The 25,220-nt window shown below is 37.1% G+C and overlaps 1 protein-coding gene across 1 annotated transcript; it reads right to left on the reverse strand.

Moving 5' to 3' along the window:
• Positions 1-693: 693 nt before the first annotated feature.
• LOC107562071 (puromycin-sensitive aminopeptidase) lies at positions 694-22,081 on the reverse strand. The gene is made up of 23 exons (XM_016246631.1): positions 21,745-22,081; positions 18,886-18,970; positions 18,673-18,750; positions 18,349-18,470; positions 13,398-13,505; positions 12,764-12,964; positions 11,955-12,051; positions 11,836-11,869; positions 11,479-11,593; positions 11,217-11,381; positions 10,871-10,975; positions 10,535-10,595; positions 9,295-9,404; positions 8,911-8,974; positions 8,668-8,807; positions 8,409-8,543; positions 7,259-7,478; positions 4,537-4,679; positions 3,550-3,606; positions 3,354-3,461; positions 2,774-2,929; positions 2,605-2,652; positions 694-903 (listed from the first exon to the last, which is right to left on the reverse strand). The coding sequence occupies exons 1-23, from the start codon at positions 21,865-21,867 to the stop codon at positions 757-759; spliced, it is 2,622 nt and encodes an 873-aa protein (XP_016102117.1). The 5' UTR covers positions 21,868-22,081; the 3' UTR covers positions 694-756.
• Positions 22,082-25,220: the final 3,139 nt, after the last annotated feature.

Below are 25,220 nucleotides of genomic sequence, written 5' to 3' on the forward strand. Positions count from 1 at the left end.
GGAAGTGCTGCAGATAAGGTGATAGTGACATACAGGAGGACAAGGGCAAAGATCAGAGATCATACATATGTATATATAATCACATTTGAGAATAATTGAAGGTCTCGGAACTAATGCTCGCAGTTTACAATATACACACAGTACCATGCTTATGCATCTTCAGTCCTAACCGTTACTAACGATGGGATTCAGAGCCGTTACCATAGAGTCTGTTCAGTCACCAGTGCCTCCCAACCTTTAACCCCCATTCTGCCCAGTCACACCGCAGAGGATTATGGGTAAAACGCATATATAGCCATTACTGATAAAACAGGAGGAGATCGTCGTTTGTACAGAACAAAAGAAAACACACATTTAAAACTGAGCATATCAACGTCATGCTTGCTTTTTTTTCTATCTGTGAATGTAAGGAAGGAGAGATGATTGCGTAATAATACCACTGTATGAGAGGAGCGCCATACTGAGGGAACCACGTGTGTACATGCATTACCAGCTCATAATAAAATAACATGGAGAATCTCTTGCGTTCAGTCACAGCTCTGCTCGAGTGCACTTGCGCCTCCGCTGGCAGAATGGGGAACTACGTTACACTCAAGAGTGAATAACGTTCTCGTTTCCTAGTCTCACTTCTCTTTATTGACTCTTGGGTAATTCTTAAGATGGAGTTGCAGTTTTGTAATCGTTTCTGTTTTTGCTGAAGATAGCCAGATGATGCTCATTTGGGAGTGAGTGAGCAGGTCAGGGAGGGGTCAGAGGTCAGACGGGGGGCGCTTTCCGCTGCAGCAGGTACTGGTGGATGTGGTCTGCGTCTCTCTTGAGCCATGTGGCGTTCAGGAGAATGTTCTCGCAGCACTGCTGTACCGTGCGCTCAGCCGCTGGCGCGTGATGACTTTCAAAGAAACTCTGAAAGCAGAGAAACCACCAACACTTTAGTTCAGAACAGTAACCTGCAGTGCTTATCGGTCTCTTTTCAAACTGTATCACAATGCATTTTATCTGGATTTTGAACAGGACATCTATTGCTCCATTTGAAACCAAACAAACTTCCTGCTTGAAATGTTTGCTTGCATTATATTTCCTGAAAATAAATAGTAAAGGCAGGAATATTTCGAAATATAATTTAAAAGAACCTTTTTTTTAATATATTTTAAAATGTAATTTATTTCTGCAATTCTGCAGATTCTTTGATGAAAAGAAAGTTAAAAAGAACAGCAATTATTTGAAATGGAACAGAAATAGAACTTTGTAACTTCATAATGCGTTTTTGGTCACTTTTGATCAATTTAAAGCGTCCTTGCCCAATAATTTCCATTAAAACCTCTAAACTTTTGTGAAGTGAAGTGACATGTGGCCAAGTATGGTGACCCATACTTGGAATTAGTGCTATGCATTTAACCCATCCAAAGTGCACACACACACACACACCGTGAACACCGAGCCATTTATGCTGCGGTGCCCGGGGAGCAGTTGGGGGTTCGGTGCTGGAGCAGTGGGCAGCCATTTATGCTGCGGAGCCCAGGGAGCGACATGAAGTTGGGGGTTCGGTGCCTTGCTCAAGGGCACCTCAGTCGTGGTATTGAAGGTGGGAGAGAGCGCTGTACATTCACTCCCCCCACCTACAATCCCTGCAGGTACGAGACTCGAACCCACAACCTTTGGGTTACGAGTCCGACTCTCTAACCATTAGGCCACGACTTCTTGAATGCTAGTAAAGTATATTAAATTTCTTTTTTATAAAATAGACTGATTGACTAATGAATCACTGACATGTCCCACTTACTCACCAAAAAAATAAATAAATAAATAAAAGTTTTCTAAAACAAGAATTACTCTAACCAAGTGCAATATTTAGTCTATAAAAGATTTTAAAGCAGAAAATATATATATATATTTTTTTACAAAATATAATAGAAGCTAATACAACAATATTAAACAATTATATTAATATTTAAAATATAAAATTTATGTTAAACAATATGATTATAATTTCTATTGTTGATATTTGGCAACATTGACAGGTTTGATGCGATTCACCCAATGAGACTTTACTAATGTTTCTTGCTGTAAATACCACTTTGTTTAATATTTTGTCAGGCAACAGTCATACATAAAGTAAAACTCAAGCATACTTTTTTTTCTTATGAGACTGTATATTAATTTTTACTCTTATTTGCATACATTATATTTACAGATTTATACTTTGTTTAAACAATGAATTTACATTATCTTTCCATTATTTATGATAACTGTACAAGGACTTTTAAAACTCATTCATATTAAGACTGATTCACTAATAAATCATTGCGATTAGAGAACTGTTCCACTGCTTTACTGAAAAGAATCAATTCAAATGAAATGCAAGCAACGTTTACTCAACCTAAGTGCAATATATAGTCTTTTTAAAAGCAGAACATAACTGGAAAATGCATTTACATTCACTTTACACACCTAGAATTAAACTGCTGGAATTAAACTGAGAACGGCACACTATTTCCCCGTTTAATACTGTAACGCTGCTTTGACAATTTGCATTATAAAAAGTGCTGTATAAATAACAGTGACTTGACTTCAGACAACACTGCTTATAAGCGACATGATGCTCACCTTAACTTCAGCAGCCATTTTATCTATTGCAAACCCATCCACTGTCAGCTGCAGTGAAGAAACAAAACATATATTCATTATACATAATCAATAAATTAGGTATAATACTGTATTTCCCATCTTAATTTACGGATTGTTGCATTCTATTTGTTTACTGCACTTGTTTCACCTTGATGAGTCTTGATATGAGGAAGCCGCCCTGGTAACGATTATGAAGTTCTTCCCAGTTGTCCTTAACAAATTTCCATGCAGCTTTGCGCCCCTGTTTGCTGCTTCCAGCTACGCCCCCAATTACAGACACAGTGTCCTGGGGACGAACCTCCTCCTAAAAATACCACAGCCACACTCAGCGCCACTGTTCACACTTCTGGAGATTTTTAATTCCCAGACTCAGATTAGAGCGTGTCAGATCAGATTGGATTTCTTGTGAGAATGTTAGCCTAATTCAAAGATGAAATGGTGCTTTATTGATCTCCTGAGGAAAATTGATGCATTGCAGCTTTAAACATGAATCACAGGGACTAAATAATTATGGTCCTTCAATACATAAAATATCCCGAATTCAACAATAATTCGGAGATATGTAATTGACAGGCTTGGCACGATTCACCCCAAAATACCTGACTGTTTTGTGCCATTCCCTTTATCCGTTCAAACATTTCACACTCTTGCAAATTGTGGTTCTGGTGCTTGAAATGTTTCCAGTCTGACCTATTTTTTACAGTAAGTGTGTGTGTATATTTGCGTACCGACAGGGCAAAGTTAAGCACTCTCTGGATGAGGTCAGGGGCGGGAATGGCTCCCAGCACTCTCTCGATGCGGTTCTTCTCTTCCTGCATGTCTGCCTGCTTGTGAAGCTGAACACAGAACATGAGAGATGCATTTTATTTGCCTGTACCTTTGAGGCTGTCGCTGTGTAATGTTCAGACACGTGTTAACTGTCACCTTGAGCATGGTGTCAAGCGTTGTGCTGTCTCCGTGCTTCAGAACTGTTAGGTATACCTAAAGGGATGCAAAAAAAACACCTACATTTACAGGGACATGTTAAGCCAGTACTAAGGTTGTGACGGTGAGGAAATTTTTCAACCGTTTAATCGACGTGTTACAACACCGATAATACCGGTATCACCGTGGGGGGCGTGTTAATATAAACAAAAACAATAAAACTGAAAATAAACTGCATCTAATAATCAATTAATCATGTTTCTACTCCAATTTCTTGTTGAAATATAAACATTCAAACATTTCATGACAGATTTACTTAAACATTAAATAATGAAGACAACAATTTAAGTAAAAATACATTAAATGTAAAATACAGTGCATATATTTAGCATATAAAATGCTTCTTTCTAGAGTTTGAGTATTGATTTGGACATCATGGACATTCAATGGCTTTCCTGCTTACAAGATGGTTGATGTTGTCCTGCGTTTAAAACACTTGAACAAATGATCAAACAACTGCACGAGACTTGACACATTTCAGTAAGTATTACTGTTTCTTTTAACATTCCTTATGATGTTCATTCATGTTTATTTTGTGCTATAACTAGTAATAAAGATGAGACTATCAGTACATATGTATAATTAAACAGTATCAAAACAACATTAAACAGCATTAAAACAATATAATTGTTCGTATTTTGTGATAAAATTGACAGAATTTTAAATCTGAGACTTTGTTTCATATTCAATCTTGATCTTGGGATTTAAGAATCCAGATCAGTATCAACTAAAATGAGAAATCGATACTGTTATTCAAGCACTAGCATCCACACAGCTGTTTCTGTTGTATTTTATCTACACTGTCTGCATGAAACAGACACTAACACACACCATCTATTCAATTAATTTCAGACGAAATGTTGGTGAATCACTAGCACACTGATGCAAATGTGTCTGTACTATGAACAGAAATGCAAGACGACTCACTGGACTCCTGAGGTCTGCAGGCAGGATCTGTTTACCCTCCACATGTTCTTTGAATCTCCGCCGAGCCTCCTCCAGTGTGGCCTTATGCCCCGCTTTACCCAGCTTCCCCAGCACCAGACCCCGCAGCAGGGCGTCCAAATGCCCTGAACAAGACACGGGGAGAGGGGCAACCAACAAAAGAACACTTCATTTGAATGTCTCTTGACAAACAAATGATAACTATTTAAACAGAAACCATTAAGCTAAAACAGAACAGCGTTAATGGAGATATATGCACAACGCAAACGTAAGTTTGTGTGAGAAACAGTGCAGATTTTATTAAGTTATTTGGGTGAACTATTCCTTTATAGTTCTTCTTTATAAGAAGAATACATATCTTCTTGCATGTCATGTGAGGGGCTGTATATACCGTTTCCGTGCTGTAACACAAATAAATGAAAACATTTCCACTAGTTTGAACTTCATTATTAATTTTAATGAAAAACACAATAACAATAAAACAAAGACAAACTTAACATATATTAAACATGGAAATATGCCCAAATAGGCACTTTTGCTTTTCGCTTTGACCCCAAATCCTCCGTAATCTTTTTGTCAGTCATCTCTCCTTACTCTATTCACATGATAAGTGAAATCTGACTCCTGCTGCTAATGCTGTATGGAGTGGATGATTTCCGTTTATATTGTAGCATCCATTATCAAACTAAATGTTTTTTATTTTTTTTAAATAATTTAATAAGTAAAATGATGGTGGAGGCGGTGAGCAGTTAAAGGGGTCATATGATGCGATTTCAATTTTTCCTTTCTCTTTGGAGTGTTACAAGCTCTTGGTGCATAAAGAAGATCTGTAAAGTTGCAAAGACTAAAGTCTCAAATTCAAAGAGATATTCTTTATAAAATTTAAGATTCAACCTCACCTACCTAAAACGGCTCGTTCTAACACACCCCCACATATCTACGTCACGATGCGTAACTTTTATTCTCGCTGTTGCCGCTGGTGCCATGTTGTGGAGTCGCTGTGTGTTTCGTTGTGAAAGCGAAACTACTTTGTTTGGTCTTCCAAAAGAGGACACGACTAGAAATCAGTGGTTAAGTTGTATTTACAACACTGTTCCAGAACACTTCAACCCAAATATTCAGATGTGTGCAGCACATTTTATGGAGGACTGTTTACTGATCCTGGGAGAGTAACGTTAGACTAAAACAGCCTGTAAGTACGTTTTTTATATTGAAATAATTTGCCAATGATGATTCAAACGTGAGTTTTGAGCAGTGTAGAGTAGCGCTTGTTGTTTGTCATTTCTCCGATCACAAATGCAGACATGGTTTTAGGTTTACGCGGCGCGATGCAACGCAACGCGTAAAAAGACAGTGTAAGTCATTATAATCCGTAATTATGTCCCCACTGGATGCAACAAATGCCTCGTTTGTAATGGGTTTTATTGGTTTTGTCTCGTCCTGCTGGGAGACGGCATCACAGTATGTTAAGGGGCGTAACATTTCCGTCACACGCTTGAGGTATTCGCCCAATCACAACGCACTGGATAGCTGGCCAATCAGAGCACACCTCGCTTTTTTAGAACAATGAGCTTTGTAAAAATGGAAGCGTTTCAGAAAGGCAGGCATGATAAGCTACCACTAAATATTGTAGAAACTTAATTTGCTGTAAAGTTGCTTTGCAATGATTTGTATCGTGAAAAGCGCTGTACAAATAAACTTGAATTGAACTTGAATAGAGGAGAAACAATAATGTACATTATATGGAAAATAATGTTTTTTTTACCTTAAACCACATGAACACATTGCATTACATCAAATATACAACATAATGTTGTTTTTAGCAACGTCATATGACCCCTTTAATAGGCAATGAACACTGTAACATCGATAACGACTACCAAGGCACACTTACTTCAAATTTCAAGTAATTATTTTATATTTATATATTTTTCATTTAAATAAGAAATACTTGAAAGCTACATCATTTTTAAAATGTATACATTCATGATTAATACCATTTACATTTATTTATTCATATTTATATTTAATTAATATTCACACAAATTTAACTTAAATTTTGAGTCTAAATCAATAACATTTGTTTTTGACTTAGTACCCAAATTGGTTTCGAAAATGCAAAGCACAATATCACTCTTCCTGCTATTTACTACAGAAACTTTTGTATTGTGTTAACCCTCACCATATATTAAAAACCTAAAAAAATGGCTTGTGAAATCACCATGATATAACATTTATATATCAACTCCCTTTCAGTTTTTAACAACTTGACAGGAGCGCTGTCACTCATTGCATTTAGCCTATCATAACCAAGGTCATTTACATAGAGAACATATTTAAAAAAAACAGCCTGTTTAAATTGAAGGCGGCGAGAAATTGGTGATGTGAAAATAAATTCTGACTTTTTTAATGCAAGAAACCTAGACTGTTAAGTGGATTACAGAGAAAAATGCAGAATATGACACCTTTAAAGGGATAGTTCACCCAAAAATGACATTTGTCAATTTTCTCACCCAAAATTATGACTTATTTTCTTCAGTGGAAAATAAAAGTCTCAGTGTGTTTGTTCATATAATGAAAGTCAATGGCCTCTTCAAAATATCATCTTTTATGTTCCACAGGTGAAAAAGTTCAGGTTTAGAATGACATGAGAGTGAATATTTATGACACACAATGTTCATACGCCTTCACTTCTGGCTCTCACCCTCTCCGGTTTTACTGTCCCAGCCCAGCTTCATGCCGATAGGGGTGAAGAGATCTCGGATGAACTCCTGAATGTCCTCGTGGAAGTCAGTGTGTGAGAGCAGAGAGGACAGAACACCCAGATTACAGCTCAGGTCACTCCACACCGTGTAGTTTGGCTCATTCACAAATGCTTCCATCACCTTCAACACCTCCACAGTACTGATCATACCTGCTCGAGCCTGAGGGCATGACAGAGAGAGAAACACTATTAAAAACAGACAGTGCTAATGGACGGAGAGAAGAAACGGAAACCAATAATGATATTGCTGAAATTGCTTTTCTTTTCAGCAACACTGAACACAAAGATAGCAACATTTGGAAAAAAAGATTTGTAGCCTACAAAAAAAGCTTAGTGACACACCAATACTAAATCACTAAAACACACACAAGCACACAACATACTTAAAATATATTAAAAAATTTTTTTTTTTATACATTTAAAGAGATAGTTCACCCAAAAATTTAAATTCTGTCATCATTCTGTCTTGGCCTCACGTTGTCACAAACTTGTTTCTTTCTTCTGCTGAACATACAAGATATGTCGGTAACCAAACAGTTGCTGGTCCCCACTGATTTCCATAGTATGGGAAAAATCCTATGAAAGTCAATGGGGACCAGCAGAAGAAAGAAACTCATACAGCTTTGGACCTTGAGGGAGTAAATGATGACAGAATTTAAATTTTTAAGTGGACTATCCCTTTAATTAGATTTTTTTGTGCTATATATAAATAACTAATATTTCATTATTATTTTAAAAAAAAAACAACAGAAGTTATCCAACGGATATTAAAACAAACAATTTCCTCTATGCTTGAACTATTTCAGCAAATTGCCAAATTAACATTTCTCAGTATCTATAGAGGTTTGCTAAAACCTTTTTTTATTTTTATAATTTTTTTGGTGCTGAAGTTACAAAACCCACATGATTTGATTAATAATTTATAACGTATTAGTCAGGCATGGAGGCTTGAAAGAACCTGACTTCCATAAGACTTTGTAACTCGACACTTCACTCAAGTCTTAATACTTGAGACTTGACTCAAGGTGGAGACCTGAGCCTCTACTCTGACTTGCAAAACACTGATTCAGACTGATGAGTGGCGTCTCACCAGGGAGAAGAGATCGTTTTGCAGACCCAGGCGGTCCACAGGCAGCAGTGTGAGGTCTCGGATACCAGGCAGCAAACTTTCCAGCATGGCAGAGCTGTACTGGATCCTGTAGAATCCCACGGTACCTGGATTAATCTGCACATGGAAGAAAACAATGTGATTTTATAAATGCACAATCTTTGAAGCCCTTCCAATCTTCACTGATATTTGAAGTATAAAAAGCCTTTTCCATAAAATCAATAAAATGCAGCAATCTGACCTTGATCCAATGGTCAGGTGCAACGTTGGTGATGTTAACTGTGGTTTCAGGCTGGTCCAACAGAACCTTCATCTTGGTGCAGCTCGGGTCCTCACTAGTGCAGATACTGATGGGAACCATCCAATTAGGGCAGTTCTCATCTAGAACATAAAAACAGATATTAGAGTATAGAAAAAGACAAATAAACCAATTGTTAAACAAAGTCAGAGGCTTCAATAGTTTAACTGCTTTCTTTGCATGTACCATTACGTGGTCCGCTAGCACAGAACTTCTTCTGAGAGATTTTCAGCACACGGTCACTGCCATGCTGGAGGGGGAAAAAAACCCAAACCAATTATTTCAGCTCTGATTAAATATTGTACTGCCAAGACAACAGTTGTTATTACCAGATGCTCCCTGAGAAGCTCATAGTCCATCCCAGCAAGACTTCTCAATACCAGAGGGGTATTTATATTTGAAACTTCAGGGGGGGGGGAATGTGTGTGTGTGTATATATATATATATATATATATATATATTTTTTTTTTTTTCCTGGATGTTTATATATAAACACAATCCCACAGTGCTGGATCAGATCAAAACAAAACCAAACCTTGATGTCCATGAGAATGAGTTTGTAACTGTTACCTGCTCTTGATCCACTACTATAATAGGGAATCCCATTTGTTTGGTCCAGGAATTCATCACTGCAGCGATAGGTTTCCCACTTGCTTGCTCCAAACACTCCCAAAGGTCCTCTGGGATAGAGAAAGAGAGAACGTCACACCCTTTATTTCTGACAACACAACAATTAACAAAGCATAATAACAACACTGCTGCATGATCACACACACGCCCACAACACTCCCGCCAAATACTATGTCATGTCAGAATTACAATGTAACACACTATGTAATTACTACAGCTGTAATCACTGTTGTTTGGATCGGATCGTGGGCCACAAGCAATGCTCCATTTCCTTATGGAGCCACTTTCCTACATACAAGGGAAAATTCATGTTTTTTTCTTTTACAATTCACTATGCGCTCTTCAAACTCCAGATGTGTAGATTCATACAAATTGGAACTTTTCAACAAAATGGCCCAGACTTAATTTTTCATGTTTTTGTGGTGTGTTGCAGGATAAAAATCAAAGAACAGAAAATGAGTGCACCATTTTGTTCTAATGAGATCAAAAGTTTTTTTTATTATAATGTATGCTTTTTTAATACTGTATTATAATGTTTAAAGCTTAAAAACAACATAAAATGCAGATAAAGATCAAGCTAAACACTACATTTTAGAAACATCATCCCACATTTAACCAGTGAAACTGATACACAGGTCACTCGGTCCATAACACACAGCAAGCTTTCCATAGTATAAGATAACTGCTGTTTATATTGATGAGTAATTGTCATAAAAATAATTATGATTTATGATTTAATTGAGTTTTGTTCATGTCAAATACAGCCTATATCACAGACTTTAAGAACTCTTTTATTCATTGTTCATGTCACGATTAAACGGAAGTAGCGACAGATGTTCTTTTTCTGTAATATAACGTACATCCAAGTGTAACAGATTATTGGGAAAAATAACAAACATAGGATGGGCTATATTTTTCTTTTGTTTGGTGGTGGTTGTTTTTTTAACACCTTATTTGGCTATTTTCATGCTGAAATCCCTATTTGAGTTAGAAACTATAAGACACCTAAAAATTCTACAACTAAATTTGGCTGTCAGATAATTGTGAACAGGTGGTTATGTCACAATCATTATAAGTCTATCTTGGGTTTACAAGGTCATTAGCCTGTTTAGTCATCAATATAAAAATTATTGGTGGGTCAAAGCTTAATCTATGCAAAGACTGTGGCGTGTTAACTTACCAGTAGATGCATTTTTGTGCTGGAACTTCAAAAGGTAAGCATTCATTCCCGTTCTAAAATCCTAGAATAAAGATAATTCAATAAGACATAACTAAAAACCAAAGAGCTAAACATAACTGAAAAGAATTGTAAATTAATCTAAAAGTCAGTATTAACAAGGGCTGCACGCAACAATAAACAAAAGTGATCTGTCAAATTACAAACGGCAGAATGTCATTGACTCCAGCACAATAGACAGATGTGCACACATACACCTAGAGGACCCACATCGACCACCTGCCTGACAGATTTACACTGGGAATGTCCCTCTGCAGCTGGCTGAACATGACCGCTCACCTCATCGCCGATATAGTTATGCAGCATGCGAATGACAGAGGCCCCTTTGCTGTACGATATGGCATCGAATATTTCATCCACTTCTGAAGGGTGTCCAACATCAACCTACGATTCAAAACACACACGCTCTGAAACATGACTCGGAGATCAATATTTCATCAGGCTAAATCTGGGTCTGGAATTTAAATGCTGTAAGTGATACGGCTGAGCAGACAAACAGACTGACAAACAAAGTGCAAATCAAAACTTCCCGCTATCCACACATACTCTTAAAAGCAACAAACAAAACAGGCGCACACTTGGAGATCTGAGTGGAATGAGAAAGATACACCCATCTGTTGCAGACCTCAATAGGGTGGCTGTTATCTAACGCATCCAGGTCCAGAGCCCTAGTGTAGTCGGCAGACACAAACTGGGTCCAGATGTCGTACTCAGGGAAACAGTGGTCCACACAAAGGTACTCGATCCAAGACGCAAAGCCTTCGTTTAGCCACAAATGAGTCCACCATTCCTGCAGCAACAGACATTTTCTCAGTTATATTCAAATACCATTGTGACCTACAAAAACTATATGTGGCGTACCTACCACACTGAACATCTGAACTCACCATAGTAACCAGGTTCCCAAACCACTGATGTGCCAGCTCGTGGCCGACTACCAGGGCGACCCATTGCCGGGACGATGCACACGAGTTCTTTGGGTCAATCAGCAGAGCCGTCTCCCTGTGAGGGGTGAGCACGAGATTTTAAAAAAGGAAATTAAAAAAATGCGTAAGAACAGAACCCAGAACATAACGTGGCTCATATTGTTCAGGTATGGCCGGGGATTAACATGCTACCAAGACAGATGAAATATCAATGAAGTTCTCCTGAACAGACGCTTTCAAAAAGCACAAGGTTCTGGGTTTCCGTGATGATTTATCAAGTCTCAGGATTGCTATTTAATCATTTCATTTAAAAGTCACCTGTAAGTAACAAGGCCCCAGTTTTCCATGGCACCTACAGGACGCAAGAGCACCAAAGGTTAAAACTAAATATAACAATGTCTATGAGATGTTTAATATTTAATGAAAATGATACAAACCGGCAGCAAAATCAGCAATTGCAATTAGATCAATTTTAGGCAACGGATAAGGAACATGGAAATAGTCTTTGTAGAACGGAAGGGTCTTTGTAGCAACCTGGGAAAAATAAAAATGTTTTTACTTTGACAACAAAAGAGTTATTATAATCACAGCTAGCACTAAGCACATAATTTTTTTTAAATATTGTACATTATAATGCTTATAAATGCAAAATTACAATAATTGTCAGCTTGTGATATTAATATCATAATAATATTCATAATATTTATAAAAAGAATAATGTTTTAAATACACTACAGTTCAAAAGTTTGAGGTCAGTAAAGTTTCTTATGCTCAACAAGGCTGATCAAAAATACAGTAAAACATTGCAAAATATTTACATTTAAAATAAAAAATGTTCTATTATCAATGTTAATACTTTTTTCCAAAACCATAATACATTTTGTCCGTTTCTTTGAAGAATAGAAAATACAAAGCAACAGCATTTATTTAAAAAATAAATAATTTTTTAACAATTTTAAGCTCTTTACAGTCATTTGATCAATTTATTGTGTCCTTAAATGTAATAATTTCTTTAATAATGTACTAATTCTAAACCTTTGAATGGTGGTGTATATTTTTTATTTAATCAGATGTTTGGAAATAAAACGTTAAAAATATAAATTTTATTATATTATTTATGTAGGGAATACAGTAAAAATCATTTTCCATGGAGTCTTTGCTGTTTAGACTACAAATACCTAAACCAATTTGAGTTTGATATGCCAAAAATGAAAACAGTCACAAACTGAGAGAACGCCTGCCGTACCTCCAGTGCAAATTTCCCTTGCTCTGCCTTTCCAACAGGAGTGTACACACGGACCGTCACACCATCTGATGACTGACTCTCCACAAAGTCATACTCGCCAATGACAAACGCCACCAGGTAGGTGGACATGATGGGTGTAGTGGCAAACTTCACCTCCACCAGACTGTGATCCTCTGGATATGGCTTTCGATCAACAACATTCTGCACAGATAAAGAAAAGTCAGATTCAATTTGCATCATATTTTGGCCACAGTGTGAAAAAAAATGACCGTTTGTGGTTGGCCAATTTACATTTAAATTGATAAAACCACAACAACAAATAACTTCCTAAGAATGGTAAAAACCAGTAGCAGAGGTTATTAGAACAATATAGTGGTCTAAAAATCGTTTTCAAAACAGAGAAGGAATGCGAATGGCACACGTCACAGGTCAAAACTTGTATACCGCATGTGCGCCACAAGTGTAATGACTCAGAAAATGTACATCGTACATCGGCTAGGGGAGGCACAACGCCTCTGGGCCTGTGTTAGATAATGCACATGCGTCTGACAGTAATGTGAATCTAGTCATTTAGGGAGATTTGTTTCTAGAGGGAAACATCAAAAAAAGAAAAAGAAAAAGAAATGACACGTACCATATTTGACAAGGATATTCTGTCCTTTGGGACGATAAGGGTGATGTCAAAAGTGGCTTTGATAGCGGGTTCGTCCCAGCAAGGGAAAGCTCGACGTGCGTCCGTGGCCTGGAGGGGGTGAGAGACGTCGAGAGAGATGGAGACAGCGAGACAGGAAGAGAGGACTCAGGGTAAGCGTGGGTTGCAGTGATTCAAACAAAGGATATTTGCATGGCATCAAAAACCACAGATCCACAAAAGCACTCTATTCTGACTTTTTCTTTTTTTCTTAAGGCCCAGTCAGGTCAGCAGTTTGGATTTGTAGTTGCCCTGCCAACATTTTCATATTTAAGTTGGCTTGAAAAAGACAACTTACTGATATTCTACTTAAGCTTATTATTATTATTATTATGTTGGCTTATGTTATGTCGTATTATTATGTTGGCTTGGCATAACATATTGTCATGCTATTTAAACATTATTATTATTATTATTATTCTGAGACTCAATTTTCCAAACCTTTTCAAAAATGTAAGTTGAACATTCAATTCTTAAAGCATGTAATGAGATACTGAATCAATGAATTTGAGTTTAGTGTGTGTATATTATCAGTAAAGTACATTTGTAATCATTTAAAAAATATTAGCCATTTATAATAATGTGATTGAGATGAAGGCCATAATACTAACGTTGTCCACACGAGGGAGCCACAGGATGGCAAATCCTTTAAGATCTCAGTTCAAAGACTTTGAAAACGTTTCATTTAAGTGACTAAATAAAAAGAATGCATATAAATTCATTATATTTTCATAAACTTTAATAAAGCCCAATATAAGTATGCAAAAACTGTAATCCCCTAAATACTAATAGACAATTAAATTTTTATCTTAATTTTAATGGTATAGACAATATATTTCTCAAGTTGTCAGACATTACTGAATGCACGTCCACCTGAAGAAGGAACACTATATTAGTTATCTATTTTCATATTGTGCATATAATAGCACTCACATAAGAACTCATAATTTACTTTAAAAGACAATTGTCCATTATGTAACCGTATCATCTACACTAACCATTGTGCTTTGACCCGACGATCGCCTTGAGTAAAACCGCATTGTTTCAGTTACCTTCTTTGTCATTGCCCACAACGCTTTGGTGACAGGACTTTGAAATAGCAAAGAGGGAAAACAATAAAAGGCTTATTTCACATCCAGCTAGCCAACTCTGTTGAAGCTGTTGTCATAGCCTAGTAGGCGTTTTTTTTATTAGAATAGAAAATAGCAAGGGTCCATAGAAAAATATTATGAAAACTATAACTGTTGTACTTTTTTTGACACGGGGCAGCTCAAGAACACCGGACCCACAAGTACTCTGGCTCTTTTGCCCCAAGGCTGCCCATGCAGGCTTTGCCAAGCTAACATTTAAAGTTTGTTCACAAACTTTAGCTTCTAGTTATTATTATTCTTCTTAGACTAAATTTCTGAACGCTACTCCTCCTAGAGCTTTCAAGCAAGAACCACCAAACTCAGCCCAGCTGTTCAGACTGTTTTGATTTGGGTTGCTATATCTTTTCTAGTCTCGCGTAGCCAGACCTTCAGACTAGGGCTGCACGATAAATCGCATGCGATATTTAACGCGCAGCCCTACTTCAGACTGATGGCTGAAGGTCTGGAATCCATGGCAGCTTTGATTGGCCAAGGCACTCCCATGAGGCCGTTTGACTGACATGTCAAACAACCAATCACAGTTCGTTTCGTTCAGCGTCACGATTCGGGGCGTGGAAATGTCGCCACAATAACAGACCGGTGTGTAAAACTCTCGGACATATTTTAAATATTCTATGGCGCGAACTTTAAATATTTCACATACTTTAGAGAATCCAGCATTTAGTTGATCCTGATAATCGCTCATTGTCACAGTTGTAAACACGACGGCTTTCTTCTTTCGTGAGGGGGTTTGGCGCCATGGCATCTTTGTTTCCAGGCGGAACGTTAAAGAACACGACACACACGTCTCCCGGAAATCCTGTATAATTCAACCAATCCGATGACGGTGTGCCATATGCATTTTGTTTGCCATATGCATCAGACGTTCAGCCAATGGTCCGTGGCCGTGACGTCTGAGGCTGAGACTATATCTTTTTTTTAGACTGATCAGACTTACGGTTTTCTTAAAGCTGAAGATTAAACATGATAAAAATCCCATAGACAAATGATCCAAGACTATTCAAACTCCAACTGTCAAAAACATTAATCTAAACACACTGAAGCCTATTAGACCAAAGACTCATTTAGAAGGCTGCGCCCTCCGGAGGTTGATTCCTCTGGAGGTTGCATCCTCAGTAGGATGTAAATACGGAGTGTCCTCAACCTAGAATTAAAAGAGACGGCCTTCGTAGGACGGGCGGAAAAGGAAATAGGAAGTATCACGTTGCTATGCCAACACATTTAGAGCATCGTTGCGCTCTCACACTACTTAAATGAAGGAAAATTATTTCTAAATTTGGAAAGTAATTTGAAAAAAATAAAAAGTTTTAGCTTGTTTTATTTTGCTTAATGTTTGAGGAGCTGCAGTGTACGTACACCAGACATCTGTTAGAGGAAAAAAAGGAGGAGGACATTAAGAACAAAGTTTATCCGTTTTTACCGAAGCGATTTAAGGTAAGTTGTAAACACCACATCTGCACTTGTGTGTACATCTGCCGGCGCCACCATTTTTCAAATTAACGACGGTTGTTTACCGCGACACAAAAAACTTTTTATAACGCTATTTGAGCAAAAGAAACAACATTTATGACACTGTTGTTGTAAGATTTCTTTGGTGATTTCAAATATGAAATTTAATCGTAAGTTTAGTGAAGTTTTGGAGAATTTCATGTTTCCCCATTCAAAGAGAAAGGAGCTGCACTTGCATGCCCGAGAAGCTTTTCAAAGCTAGCCGCCGAGTGACGTGACTTGTCTTAAAGGGACTTTGATTAGACTCAATCAAACTTCCCTTCTATGTACTATTTCTAACCAATTTAAACTCATTTAATCTTCCACTCTATGTAATATTTCTAATCTATCTATCTATAATATATCTAACTGGTTGGCTGCTTCCAGGCTGGTTTTAAAGTGGTTTTGGCACCTTTTTAGCTGGTCAGGCTGGTCTTAGCTGGTCAAGCAGGGAGACCTGCTAAAAGACCAACCAAGTTTAAAACAGCTACTTTCAGCTTAAACCAGCTAAGACTAGACAAGGCTGGTTTTAGCTGGATTTTGACGGGTTCAGCTGGGTTTTTTTGTTAAATCAGCTGGTTTTAGTGGATTTTAACTGGTCTATAGCTGTTTTTTTAATTGAATAAGCTGGTTTTACCTGGTTTTTAGCTGAATTTTTTTCTTTTACAATGTTAAATCACATTAAAAACATACTAGCAGCATGCTAATCATGCTAGAAACATGTTAACCATGCTAGTAACATGCTAATCATGCTAGCAACATGCTAATCGTGCTAGCAACATGCTAATCATGCTAGCAACATGCTAAAAACATGTTAACAACATGCTAGTCATGCTAGAAACACCCTAGCAACCACCCCAGGTACCCTAGCAATATGTTTTATACCTATCTGTTTTTCTGATAAAGTGTATTGCCTTGAAAACATTCAAACTTTAATCTTTAAAACTATTTTAAATTTCAAACTACTTCAAACTGAAAACCTTCCGACTGCAAGCTTTTAAAACTTTTTAAAACTTTCTGGCTAGGCTTTTTCAAGCCAATTTAAAGTTTGTCTACAAACTTTTCATTCTAGTTTAATGTATTTATTTATTTATTTTCATTAAATTCACAAAACCTTTTGATTGGCATTTTTCCAGTCGTTTAAAAAAATGCAACAAGCTGGAAATTATACAGCTGTTATATAACTCCATAAATAAAACACACTTTTTTCACACATTGCCCTACCAACATTTTCAGTGGGCCGGTGACAAAAAATTTTTTTTTAATATTTTTTGTGAAATCTACAGAACATTTTGGTTACCTTTTTCTTAAATAAAAACACCTTTGCTGGAGAAAAATAGCAAAAATATTATTAATGTTTTGGTTATCATTTTTTGTCCTTTTTTCAAAAATTTGCATCAAGGTGCAAATTACAAATCTGTAATAAAACACCATAAATAATACACACTTTTGCTGGAAAATGATGCCATGTGATGCAAAACATTACTGATTACCTAACACACACATAACAAGACTGACTGTAACAAGTCTTTTTTCTATGTTAGTCAGCTAGACAACATTACCTTGTAGACAAATCAGCAAAATGTACAACAACAGCGTAGATTACATCACAGAAAAAACAAACATTTAAGCTTAGCAAGTCATAAAAATGGATGTAAAAATCAATGCATGTAAATGTTTCAGTGGCAACGCAGCACTAAACCTAAAGGGCAAATTACTTTTCCATCAACTCTCTCACACTGGCCTCGAGTCAGCGGGAACATCCTTATCATTGAGCCTGATTAAGTTAACTTAAGAGGCTAAACTTTCAGTTAATTGTCCCTTCCACATTAAAACCTACCAAGTAAAAATTTAATAAGCAGGAGTATCTAAATGACCTTAATGGATTTGTAATGTAAGCATTATAGTGAAACATGCAAATATATTAAAATGGTACAATACGCATACTGTTAAAGGCCAAGCAACACATTACGTAACAGGTTTAATTTTACTAGAACGACTGCACGACTCCATTATAAGCCCCTGTATAATGAAATGCTTGTTTTTCTCAATTTGCAAGAATAAAAGCGCATGCTGAATGACTATGTGAATGTGATTTTTTCTCCGTCGAGACAGACGGTCAAGATCTTAGAGGAAAGTGAATGATTGAGCAGGAAGAGAGGGGGACATGACAAATGACGGGGCTAAAGCAAACAGTGACAGAGAAAGCGAGGGAGCAAACAAATGAATGAACCAATACCCTGATATGAATTTACCTCAAACTGTGTGACGGCAGCGTAGCGGATTTCTCCCGAAGCAGTCATGTATTTACTCCTATAGAAGCCTTTCATTTTGTCGTTCAGCTCTCCAACAAAGTCTATTTTCAATGATCCCGCCCCTGAAAAACAAGAAGCCCATGATTAAAAAAAACAAAAGGCACACAAAACAGTAGGACGGAGCAAGGAAGGCCCATTCATCTTTTAAAAGGAAGCTGTTCAAACCGCTTTCATGCGACAATAAACCGACTATAGCAACTAATTACAGAGATTGTTGACATGACTGCAGCAGGCTCCTTCCAAACCACATTAGAAGTGCTCTACCTTTTTGCAGAGTGCTGGGGAAACATAGGGTCACCTTCTCATCCTCATTCTGATAGTTAAATCCTGTAGCGTTAATTTCTAAATGGATGGGGAGAAAATGAGCACAGTTAATCCTAAAAATAAAACAGACTATAAAGCATTTAATGCAAAAAAAAAAAAAAAAAAGTCAAGCAAACACATCAACTAAATGTGGATTTGCAGTTTCGCACTCACCGTCCCCCCCTTCAGGCACAAAAGAAGCAGTAATTATGTCTATATCAGCACAGTTCATCACAATCTGGTTTGTCCCTTGTGTAACCTGTCAAGAACAATGACATACAGTTCAGTTTTAACGTTTATGTGGCTCCGGTTGTTTCATGATCTCCAGTTTTCAGTGTTTGGTGTGTGATTTCTTTTCTAGCAACACTTCATTGCCTTTGCAAGCTTCGGAAACCTTTCTTTGTTTCATACTGTATCAGATAACAGCCATAAAAATGGAACAAACTGAAGTCACCTACATACAACAGAGCCAATCACTGCGGGAAAAATTCTTCCTGGTTTAGTAAATACCAAACGAGCCTCTTTCTCTGAAAGTTTAAAATGATATATACTACTTTTTAAATAAATTAGGCTAATACTTTTATTAAGCAAGGATGCACTGAATTGATCAAAAGTGACATTTATAAGCATTCACAATGTTACAGAAGATTTCTAATTCAAATAAATGCTGTTCTTTTGAACTTTCTATTCATCAAAGAATCTTAAAAAGAAAAACAGCAGAACTGTTTTCTTCAAGTATTTATATAATTACTGTCAACTGATTAATCGCATCCAAAATAAAAGTTTTTGTTTACATAATATGTGTGTGTGTACTGTGTATATTTATTATGTATATATAAAGACACACAAATACAGCATATATTTAGAAAATATTTACATGTATTTACGTGTATGTATTTATATTCATATAAATTATATCATATAAATATATTTAATATAGAAACGTAAAATTTTTCTTAAATATATACATGCATGTGTGTGTATGTATATATACATAATAAACATACACAGTACACACACACATTATGTAAACAAAAACTTTTATTTTGGATGCGATTAATCGTTTGACAGCAATAATAATAACAACAAAAAATGTTTCTTAAACAACAAATCCACATATTAGAATTATTTCTGAAGGATCATGTGACACTGAAGGCTGGAGTAATGATGCTGAAAATTCAGCTATGCGTCACAGAAATGTTACTACATTTAAAACCATACTAAAATAGAAACGAGCTCATTTCAATTTTAATAATATTTCACAATATTACTGTTTTTACTGTAGTTTTGATCAAATAAATGCAGCATTGATGAGCATGAGATACTTTTTTCAGTGGCCCTGAGTGTATCTACTTCAGCCTGTTTTTATCTTTGCTCATATCATAGTTCATACAATTTCCCTCTCCCTGTTTTGTTGTAGGAAATCTCCAGGAGTACGAGCAAATACGACGCACATGGAAAAAGAACCGCCTGAATCCTCACGGCTTTGCTGAGGCTCAAGGGCCATCTCCTGCTGTTGCCGCTATGAAATTCTGACGTGTGCATATATAATCAGATTATGAATAAAAAAAACAACAGTTTGCATGGCCTCTTATGTTGCAATAGGCTGTTTAAGACTGCATTTACCTATTGCATAATGCTGAAGTGAAACATTCCCAGGATGATCAATAGCTTTCAGGCTCTCCTCACATCCATAAGCTAGTTTTCACAGACAAATACATCCCAGAGTCCTTAACTGAACTATTACCACACTTTATGTATGGTGAATTGGATCCTGCATAATGATACGCATTGTGTTTAGAGACTTGAATCTGCCATGGTGAAGCTTTAGAGAGCACATGTGGCTTGTTGAAGCTGGATGTGACTTGGATGCAATGAGTGCACTGGCCATGTGACAACAGGCCGCCACCAGCAGTACACTATTTCAATGGCATTCATAAATGGAAGCCAATCATGGTCATAATGCATATGGCATTGTGGGGGATGTAGTTAATCTCATGCTCCAATAAGTCTTGGCATCAAGACAACATCAACGCAAGGCGACTTTCACAACAGGGCTGCATTAGAGTGGGGTACCGTACAACATGACTTAACATGTAAAGCTGTTGGTCTATAAAAAGGCTCCACAAACAATCTTAAGCAGAGGGATATGCTAGAGGCCAGACCTCAATTTCGTCACATCTGGCCCGCATTGACCTCTGCCATCTTTTCTCTCTGTTTACAGGATCATCCACAGTCATTTACCCAGTAGTAAGTGCTGTGATTGTCCTGATAAGATGCACTGATATAAAATATCAGATAGACATTTATATATACATATATTATAAACACTAATGTTTAGAATGATAAATACTTAGATACAGATATATTTATGTTGCATTTAACGAGTATAAAAGTCGTACCTAACTAACAATTAACTTTTAATGAACCTCATATTTTGAAGATTATATATAAAAGTTCATTATTTTAAAGTCCACATTGCACCTAGTGTTTCCTGGGGCACTACACTGTGATTATAGTAAGCTATAAAGTATCATGTAAACTGTCAGACAGGCTCAGAGTGACTCAGGAGCATGTAGACGGAACTGATTCACCGTCTCAGCCAAATACGTGAAAACTATAACCTGGAAGGCGGTTAAATTACGACATTTATTTGTGTATTTACGTGCTTTATGACAGTAGCTCTGCGGGCTAACGTGGTTAGCAGTGTGGCGCCAGTTAGCACTTTAGCTTGCGGAGCAACAAACTAACTGCTTAATTTTCTTTATTGCGAGAGGCAGACCTCAGAGGTCATCAGGTTTAAGTATTTAACCATAAATAATCACATTCCGACATGCTGGAGTCGTAAATGTGAAAGACTTGGTGGGTAAAGCCGCTGTCTGGTGAACTAGCAGGTAGCTCGTTAGATTAGCAGCAACGACAATATCAGCAGTTATGCAAAGTGAAAAACCAGGCTTAACATGAACATGGCATGACATTGCGGCCCAGACCAGAGGGGGCAGAGGGGCTGCATGGCATCGGGTTCAACATTACCTCCACGGCTGCCTCCAGTTTGCCCTCGAAGGTGAAGTCGATGAGGTCGGGCTTGAGGCGCAGCCCGTAGTTGACGGGGTAGACGTCAGTGGGCAACCGCACGAAGGGCCTCCGCTCAGGCATGCTGAATAATGTCGATACGCTGGAGACCAATTTAAGACTAGCAGTCTGCTTGCTCGAAGAGTCGGAGACACAAGCTTCGCTATTGGATTCGGAAAGCGGGGTAGGGCTAGCCGTATGACTGACAGAGACACCCGACGACAACTCATGAAAAACAACATACAAACCGTTGGAGATGGTCCTCGTTGTGCCCCGCCCCCTCTTCGGTTAGCGACGTCCGAATCGTTCTTTGGAGTCGGAGCTTTTCAGTGAATCGGTTGAACTGGCTCACAAAACTGGTCTGAATGGTTAGTTCACCAAACGAACCGAAAGAGTCGTTCCGAATCGGATTGAATCGGTTTACTGATTTTCCGATGAGGGATCTAAAATGTAGGTGAAATGTCTTGAGCAAAAAAGGTCCATTGTCCATTTTCTTTATGATTTATTTTTGGCATTTTTGCCTTTATTTTGATAGGACAGTTGCAGGAAGAGTAGGGAAGGTCTGCAAGCTGGGATTCGAACTCGGGACGGCCGAAGCGCAAAGGCGCCGACAATTGTCTGTTTTCAATAGCATAGCCTAAATATTTTAAACCATTCACAGATAAGTTACTTGTTTCGTTAGAATTTCGCATGTGAAAATTTGTCGAACAGCAGTAAATTGAAGCAGTAAATTGAGGATTTGAATGTAGCAGCAAAAAAAAAAAAAGCAGAATTAAATAAAATGTTTTAAATAATTAAATAAATATTATGCTACGTCACATATTACATTAATAAAACATATTATTAAATGTTTTTTTAGCCAATTGGCAACTTTAGTATTATAGTACATGCAAATTATATTAATGTTCTAACTGACTTTGTTTTTATGTGATGAATCATAGCTGCAAGAAATTGAAAAATTAAGAAAAGGGATGCTACAAAATGTAATAGCAGCAATGTGTGCCAACATATGGCTTTTAGCCAATTGGCAGCTTTAGTATTATAACAAATGCAAATGTTCTAACTGACTTTGTTTTTATGTGATGAATCATGGCAAGAAATTAAAAAATGAAGAAAAGAGACACTACAAATGTGTGCCAACATATGGCTTTATTTAACTGTTTAGTTTTAGAGTTTAGACAAATAATTTAATATGCCACGTCATGACGCAAATTTAGCTTAAAGGGGTCATATGATGCTGCTAAAAAGAACATTATTTTGTGTATTTGGTGTAATGAAATGTGTTTATGCGGTTTAAGGTTAAAAAAAACATTATTTTCCATATAATGTATATTATTGTTTCTCCTCTATGCCCCGCCTTTCTGAAACGTGTCGATTTTTACAAAGCTCATCGTTCTGAAAAGCGAGGTGTGCTGTGATTGGTCAGCTATCCAGTGTGTTGTGATTGGCCGAATACCTCAAGCGTGTGACGGAAATGTTACGCCCCTTACCATATTGTGATGATGCCCTGTCCGGCCGGAGCGACGAGACATAAACATTAAAACCCATTATAAACTAGGTATTTGTTGCATCCAGTGGGGACATAATTACGGATTATAATGACATATACCCTTTTTGTATATTTTTTTGTCTTTTTACGCGTTGCATCGCACCGTGTAAACATAAAGCCATGTCTGCATTTGTGATCGGAGAAATGACAAACAAAAAGCGCTACTCTACACTGCTTAAACTCTAGTTTGAAACGTCAGTGGCAAATTATTTAATATAAAAAACTTACTTACAGTCTTTGAGTCAGATCAGCCGGCATTGTCGTCTACTCTACCAGGATCAGGAAACAGTGCTCCATAAAATGTGCTGCACACATCTGAATATTTGGGTTGAAGTGTTCTGGAACAGTGTTGTAAATACAACTTAACCACTGATTTCTAGTCGTAGCCTCTTTTGGAAGACCAACCAAAGTAGTTTCGCTTTCACGACGAAGCACACAGCGTCTTCACGACATGGCGGCGGCAACAACAATACTACAGTGAGAATAAAAGTTACGCCTTCTTTCTTTGTGTGAACATTTGGGCAGCGTTATACAAATCTTCCCACATCATGATGTAGATATGTGGGGGCGTGTTAGAACGAGCTGTTTTAGGTAGGTGTGGCTGACTCTTAACTTTTATAAAGAATATCTCTTTGGATTTGAGACTTTAGTCTTTGCAACTTTACAGATCTTCTTTATGCACCAAGAGCTTGTAACTCCAAAGAGAAAGGAAAAATTGAAATCGCATCATATGACCCCTTTAATCCGCTTTTGAACGGATCTTTTTAATGAACTGTTCAAAAGAATCGATTCGTCGAAATGAGTTGGACTTCTCTCACGGACGGACTGATCAAAGGGAAAGAACAGAAATAAACACATCTGGATGGGAAAAGGCTTCAGCTACATTTGCAATATATATGTTAAATCTATAGAGGGCGCTACGGCCCATGTTTTATTAATTTGATTGGAATCGCATTGAATTTTACATTATATGTCACACTTTTGATATTTTTAATGAAAAAAGTGAAAAGGAGACATCTTCAACACAGCAGTTTTTCACTATTACAGCAGCTCGAAAGGTCAAGGTCCACAACTCTAAAAGTATAGTCTATCATTTAAACATGAAATCTTCATGCACAATTTGCATTTGTCTATTATAAATGTGAAGATGCCTCTTTATACTAATATACTATCTATAGGTTATCTTTAGGAACATACAACTGAAATAGATCCAAGAACTACTTCTTAGAGTAACCAATTATTTTGTGAGCCTCTGTTTTCTGACACAACACATAATAATCAGTGATGATTCGGTGTGCAGACATTGGGCTTGCCCTGTTAAAGGATATTAAAACAATTCTTTATTAAACATCTCAGTATAAAAAATGTACTTTATGTACTTTAGAAAACGGTTCTTGAGAAAAGTCAGATTAGCCTCATTTTGGGAAAATTGAAATGTGAACATTTTTTAAAATGTGAAACAGCGGCTCCATTTGGTCATGTAGACACTGAAAGCGAACAGAAATATCATATATCTTCCTGAGAGAGGCGATATAGTACCAATCATTTGACATGACATACAGTAGTGTCCCAAAAAAGTGCAACGCCGCAAATGGCACTGCTGAAAGGTTACAAATTTAAAAACGATACAATGCCATTATCTGGAGTCATTGAATTCTAAATCATATAATCTTTATATCACTGTTAGTCCACATTAAACGACTGAGTCTCGCTTTATTACTGTATTAATGGTTAATCAGGTAAATGTTTTAACTGGTTGAATTGCCTTTGTATTGCATGCATGTTTGAAAAGTATCATAAATTACAAGTGAAGAACAGGAAAACCAAGCAATGAATTCTCCTTGCAATGTCCCTATGGTTTATCATATACTAAATATTGGATCACTTA

This window comes from Sinocyclocheilus grahami, unplaced genomic scaffold (assembly GCF_001515645.1).
Source record: "Sinocyclocheilus grahami isolate Dianchi unplaced genomic scaffold, SAMN03320097.WGS_v1.1 scaffold804.1, whole genome shotgun sequence".
Taxonomy (NCBI): domain Eukaryota; kingdom Metazoa; phylum Chordata; class Actinopteri; order Cypriniformes; family Cyprinidae; genus Sinocyclocheilus; species Sinocyclocheilus grahami.

What these genes read in the sequence shown, in the direction of transcription:
- LOC107562071 (XM_016246631.1), bottom strand. Translation starts at nt 21,867, where the DNA reads ATGCCTGAGCGGAGGCCCTTCGTGCGGTTGCCCACTGACGTCTACCCC. An exon ending in CTGCCGTCACACAGTTTGAG is followed by an intron (nt 13,506 to 18,348) that starts GTAAATTCATAT and finishes CACCCCCTCCAG; the next exon opens with GCCACGGACGCACGTCGAGC. An exon ending in CGCTTGACACCATGCTCAAG is followed by an intron (nt 3,462 to 3,549) that starts GTGACAGTTAAC and finishes TTCTGTGTTCAG; the next exon opens with CTTCACAAGCAGGCAGACAT.